General features: G+C 31.6%; 1 protein-coding gene across 1 annotated transcript; it reads right to left on the bottom strand.

Moving 5' to 3' along the window:
* Positions 1-3,287: 3,287 nt before the first annotated feature.
* LOC137738071 (uncharacterized protein C24B11.05-like) lies at positions 3,288-6,121 on the bottom strand. The gene is made up of 7 exons (XM_068477673.1): positions 5,973-6,121; positions 5,808-5,873; positions 5,622-5,719; positions 5,388-5,513; positions 5,050-5,259; positions 4,866-4,931; positions 3,288-4,046 (listed from the first exon to the last, which is right to left on the bottom strand). Exons 1-7 carry the CDS (start codon positions 6,016-6,018, stop codon positions 3,858-3,860), a joined length of 801 nt encoding a protein of 266 aa, XP_068333774.1. The 5' UTR covers positions 6,019-6,121; the 3' UTR covers positions 3,288-3,857.
* Positions 6,122-6,393: the final 272 nt, after the last annotated feature.

Genomic DNA, 6,393 nt, shown 5'->3' with positions numbered 1-6,393 from the left:
ATCATACAATATGAGATGTTCAACAATAGTGTTCCTAACAAAAGTATATCGATTACAACTTCTTTTGCAAGGACATCTAAACTTATCAGGACCAACACCATTTGCAACTGCTTGATCCAAAAACAAATTAATTCCAGTTGTATACGCTTCAAAATTTCAGGGTATTGTCAACCAACTCTTGTCCATGTTTTACCACTTTACGAAGACAAAATATTACGTTGACACTAATATGCCTACAATCTTTCAATCCCTATCAGAATTTTCAATTTCTATCTTTCACCCCTCGAACTCTATCACGATTGCAATTTTTTAATTTTCAACACCTATTATAGTAAAAACAAATTAAAATAACAACAAAAAGTTATCAAAATTATGCTCATCTAATCCATTCTAATAAATAACAACCAAAAGTTATCAAAGTTATCAAAATAACAACAAATTAAAATAACAATTACAGTGCAAAAAAAATTAACTAATATATTCTTATATTCCTAAATATTATAAGTTTAGGTTATATTTAATATCGTTAATTTAACATAAATGCTTATAAATATTATTCATTCCATTTTCTTATAACAATTCAAATTATGCTCATCTAATCCATACTAGTAAATAACAACCAAAAGTTATCAAAATAACAACAAATTAAAATAACAATTAGAGTGCAAAAAAAATTAATTTAACATAATATATTCTTATATTCCTAAATATTATAAGTTTAGGTTATATTTAATATTGTTAACTTAACATAAATGCTTATAAATATCATTCATTCCATTTTCTCATAGCAATTCAAATTATGCTCATCTAATCCATACTAGTAAATAACAACCAAAAGTTATCAAAATAACAATTAGAGTGCAAAAAAAATAATAATTTAACATAATATATTCTTATATTACTAAATATTATAAGTTTATGTTATATTTAATATTGTTAATTTAACATAAATGCTTATAAATATTATTCATTCCATTTTCTCATAACAATTCAAATTATGTTCATCTAATCCATTCTAGTAAATAACAACAAAAAATTATCAAAATAACAACAAATTAAAATAACAATTAGAGTGCAAAAAAAAAAAAAAAAATTTAACATAATATATTCTTATATTACTAAATATTATAAGTTTATGTTATATTTAATATTGTTAATTTAACATAAATGCTTATAAATATTATTCATTCCATTTTCTCATAACAATTCAAATTATGTTCATCTAATCCATTCTAGTAAATAACAACAAAAAATTATCAAAATAACAACAAATTAAAATAACAATTAGAGTGCAAAAAAAAAAAAAATTTAACATAATATATTCTTATATTAATCAATATTATAAGTTTATGTTATATTTAATATTGTTAAGTTAACATAAATGCTTATAAATATTATTCATTCCATTTTCTCATAACAATTCAAGTGACAAAATTAATTAATTCGACTAAATTTTTATTAATTTAACAAAAATAGTAGAATTTTATCTAAGTGCTTAAATTATAATTTTTAAATAAATAAACTTGTGTATTATACAATTTAAAAATTAAAGAAGTTAGTGATACAAACCTGATTTGTTGAAGAATTCCGACGTCAACAATTCTTTATGAACTCAACCAGCTCAAATAAATTTCCTACAAAAATAAATTGTAACTAAAAATTAAACATAAGAGGAGAAAATAAAAATATTATAAGCAAGAAAAACTTACTGTTGTGAAGAAGGAACAAATGAAGTTGGAAAACCAAATAAGAAAGGTGAAAGAGAGAGAACACGGGGAGGCTTTGTAAATTGGAAGAACGAATAAGAAAAGTGCAAGAGAAGAAAAAGAAAACACGGGGGAGAGGATATTTAAAAAACCGACACTGGGTTTCAAAATATTTTAAAAAATAAAATATATGTCGCTCAAAACCGACGCAAGCTTTAAAATATTTAAAAACAAGAATTAGTGTCGCCTAGAAGCGACACCCATAATTTATGTCGCTTTAAAGCGACACTATTTTATTTAAAGCGATGCCAGTACTTAAAAATATTAAAATATGTGTCAGTTATAAGTGACATTAAATTTTTACGTCGGTTTAAAAGCGACATAGAAATTTTATGATGCTTATAAGCGACAGTAAATACGACGTCATCTTCAGTGGGTGTCGCAAGTCTCTTTTTCGCCACTATATTATATTAAACCGACGCAACAACTGACACTATAAAGTCCTTTTGTAGTAGTGATCTACCATTTCTGTGTAGTGGCCACTTGAAACTGTTATATATAGAAGGTGCTGTTTATTCAAGTTGAAGGTAGGCTAGTTCAATACACGATTTCCTTTTAGTACATGTAATTCCCGTAACTTTAAATTGATCGACTTCCTGCTAGACCATCTGTCAAACTGGCCATGGTAACAGTTTAATTCAATTCATGAAAACCCAATTGTTTGATTCTTGGTTATGGTTAGAGTTTCGTCCTCTTATCATTTGACAAGTGATCATTTGATTCAACCTTACTTCTGTTTAAATTTATTTTATCTTCACCATACTGCTAACAATTAGGGTTGTGCAAAAGTGGAGTTGAGGTGGGTTTGAGTAGCTCAACTGTAACGAAGGAATGGGCCTGGTTAACCCGATAAAATTTTAGTCAAGTTGTATCATATTGGATGTTGGAACCTAATCATAATAAAGAAACTTTTGTCATTGAAAAAAAAAATCTATATCAAAGGAAAAGGCATATTGAAAGCGCAAAGTAGTCCAAAAAACTATAAAAAAATGCCCACTTACAAGGGTTGAACAAAAACTATCAAAGTTTATGGGTTGGTTTGAAATTGTTTTTAAAATAGTTGAATCAGCTTTAGATAAAAATATTTTTAGAATCAATCTTTAGTAAAAATACAAGTACATGGAGCACTTCAAGTGCTTTTGGAGCTCGAAATATTTTTGTAAAAACACTTTTAGTTATTATAAAATCACTTTCCAACGAATCATATGCATGTAGAAAGCACAATCAATTTGTTGTCACTAATTTTTTAGGGGAAAGTGATGAAGGCATTACAAAGAAAGAGAAGGAAGCTTAGTCTTCAATTATACTTAAAGGTGGCCATAGCTTTCAAGATGTAATAAACAAAAAAATAAAGTGACTTCATTTGCATCACAAGGGGAAGAAGCTACTTTGTTTATACAAACTTTTGCAAATAATACTTTATATTTGTTATTTATTAACATAAAAAAGTATTTGATGTGACTGACCCAAAATAATATAATGTGACGGTAACATTTTTGAATACGTTTTCTTTGTTATAATAATAGTGCCCAATCACAATGATCAGAATAATGAAATGTTTCTTGAAATATAATGAGGTGGCAAGTTCGATGTTGTAAGTCTAATACACACCATTTTAGCCAGTACAAACTACAAATAGTCTAATGCAAGCTTACACATAATTTCAACATCAACTCATATAATAAAATTGCCACTACAAACTGTCGATCGAATCACAAGCATTTTTATTTTAAATTTCAAAATAATGATTACGTTAAGGACGTGAAACTTGAGGCTGAATAAATTGGAAAAATAAAGGCCGCTCTAATAGTAGAACAACGCAATCCAGCACTCGCATCAATTTTTTTTGCTTAAGGGAACTATTATTTATTGGTACATTGCATAGATACACTTTGGATTTGGGAATATATACGTAAGGATGTGCTCATATGCACAACCATGCTGATATATAATTGACATATTATGCACATCTTGAGACATAACTGAGATAAATATGCACAAAAGCCTATCCCAAGCATAACAGGCTAACACAAATCCAACCAAAGCCAGCAGCAAAAACATCTGGAAAGGTGGATGAGGGAGTCAACTCCGTCAAGCTCCGACAGCTGTGGCAGTGAGGACGGAATCGCGATCGATGTCGCTTCTGGTGCGGCTGATCCGTTGGTTACTACCATCCTTTCCGCCACCTTCTCCTACCCATACCTCCGTTATTACTTGTGCCATGTTGTTCACGTTCTCTAATAAGTAATCTGCTTCCTTGCTTTTCACGGTCTTTCCAACCTAATTCACAAGACAAGATACACTTAGTACCTAATTAATTGACCATTATAAGAAAGCATTACAATATTCCAAGAAGTTACAATTTGACCAAACACAACAAGATATAAATTAGTACCAAATTGACCATTTTAAGAAAATTTTACAATACACCAGTTTAGGAGGATTTTTCTTGCCAAACAATTTACACGTTATTTTATCAAATACAACATTCTTAGCTAAGATGATGGCTTGATAAGGGCATTGACTTTATGAGTAATGTTCTAAAGAGAGCGAGCTGCCGTGTATTGAATCATAGTTTAATTAAACTTGTGATATGTTTCAACTTTAAAGAGGTACTGTTCACTAGATTAAGACAATTAGGCCAAGCATCATTTCATATCATTCTAAAGCAAAAAAAGTTGGAATCTTAATCTTTGTATTCGTTTTTGCTTTCTCATCCACATTTTTGGTAATAACCTTGGACCATATTGCGAGTATCCCATGTTATTAAGTGCCTTTTTGGGAGCATGTTTGCTAAAATGATCGAAAGCAAACTGTTCATAATATTTTTGAACAAAGTGATTAACTATGAAGGTTATCAATTTAATATCAATCAAATATTGAAAACTTACCAAAATTAATCATTTCAGTAATTATAACTTAAAGATTGTTATTTCGAGTAATTTTTGAAGAGTCGTGCTTTCATATGTAGAAGAAAATTCTAATCATAACAAATCAAAATGATGAGCGGGGATCAAAACCCAAATATTATAACAATATTTACACAACTAACAAAAAAAAATTTTATAGAAACAGAAAATTTAAATATTAGTTAATTACCAAAACGGTGCGAAGACCAACAGTCTTTCCCGCAGCGACGTTACGCACATTGTCATCGAGAAACAGCTGCAAGAAAGCAAAACCGCGTTGTCAAAATCTCCCAACAACTTCATAGTGTTCAATTTTATCACGCAACAAATCGACTACCCTCGAACGAAGTTATAATGCGCTTTCGCGGCCTTACCGTGCGGCGAGGATCGACATCCGCGGCCCGAAGTGCGATCTCCATGGCCTCTATGGACGGCTTCAGGACCACCGGGAACTCGTCCGGCCGCGTCGAACTCGGCAGGTTCGGGTTCATCGTCTCGAAACATATGATCTGATCGAAGCACTCCACCACTCCCAGACGTTCCAACACCTTCACTGCGTGCTTCCGGTCGGAATTAGTAAATATCTGCAACATCAATTCATTTTCTGTCATTTTATTTTTCAAACTTCGGTAAATTTTCGTGATTTTTTTTTTGAAGCAAAACGATATAATAATTCCACTAAAAATTATGGTTTTGTGGATTTTAAGCTTACAATTTTTCTCTGGGCGATGCTGCGGAGCAGGTTTCGGAGCTGAGGGTCGGGTTTGATCCGATCGTACGGCAGCCTTCCGTGCACGACACCGTGGTAATCGTCGGCGTCGATGTCGTATCCTAACGCCTACAAACAGAAGCAAAACAATATATTTCAGAAATTCATTTTTTAAAATTACGTGCAGATAAATTAAAATTAAAAAAATTAAAAACAAGGAGATTAATGATGAATTACTCGTAAGCCAGCGAGGGAGCTGCCGTATTTTTTGAAAAGCTCAACGCGGAGGCTGGAGGCCTTGCTCACCGGGAATCCACATTTTTCAACGAGAAAATCTGCAACCAAAGATAAAAATTAAACTAAATATTAAATCATAAGTTTAATGAAATTTGAATTATTGATTTTGTTATTTCTTTTTCGCACCATCGATGTTCTTCTTGCAAGCTTCACCGAGTCCAAGGTTGGAAGAGTACAGAGTGTCGTCCAAATCTGTGGCGTGGAAATTAAACAAATTAAGCGATTGTGATTATGGCCATTAAAGATTGATTAAGAGCTTCAAAAACGAGATGATCATCAATTAATGCGTACCGAAAATGATAGAATCAAAAGGAGAAGAGGAACTGAGGGAATCCATGGGATGCTAAGAGAGACGAGAGCTGAAATCAAATTTAAAAAAAAAAAACAAAAACAAGTATCTCAAGTAATAAAAAATCGTAAAAAATGTTTTAGTCACGAAATAAAATGAGAAGTAATGAGAACTCTTTGAAGAAGAGGGAGGGAAAGGTTTTTATAGGACGCAGAGAGGGAGGGAAAGGTTGGCAGGGACACGTGGGTGGTGCTGATAGGATAATTTTAATTATTTATTTACTTGAAAAAGATGAAGACTGTTGCTGACTGAGACCACCGCGTCCGGTGCCGACACGTCGTGTACACCCAGTAAAGTCGGAGAAACTTTTGTTGACGAATTGCCCTCGCCGTTCATCACGTTGTAAACATACTAGTAAACATT

Source organism: Pyrus communis, chromosome 6, assembly GCF_963583255.1.
Source record: "Pyrus communis chromosome 6, drPyrComm1.1, whole genome shotgun sequence".
Classification (NCBI taxonomy): domain Eukaryota; kingdom Viridiplantae; phylum Streptophyta; class Magnoliopsida; order Rosales; family Rosaceae; genus Pyrus; species Pyrus communis.
The sequence above is the reverse complement of the archived record's forward strand: the minus strand, read 5'-3'. Positions and strand labels throughout refer to the sequence as shown.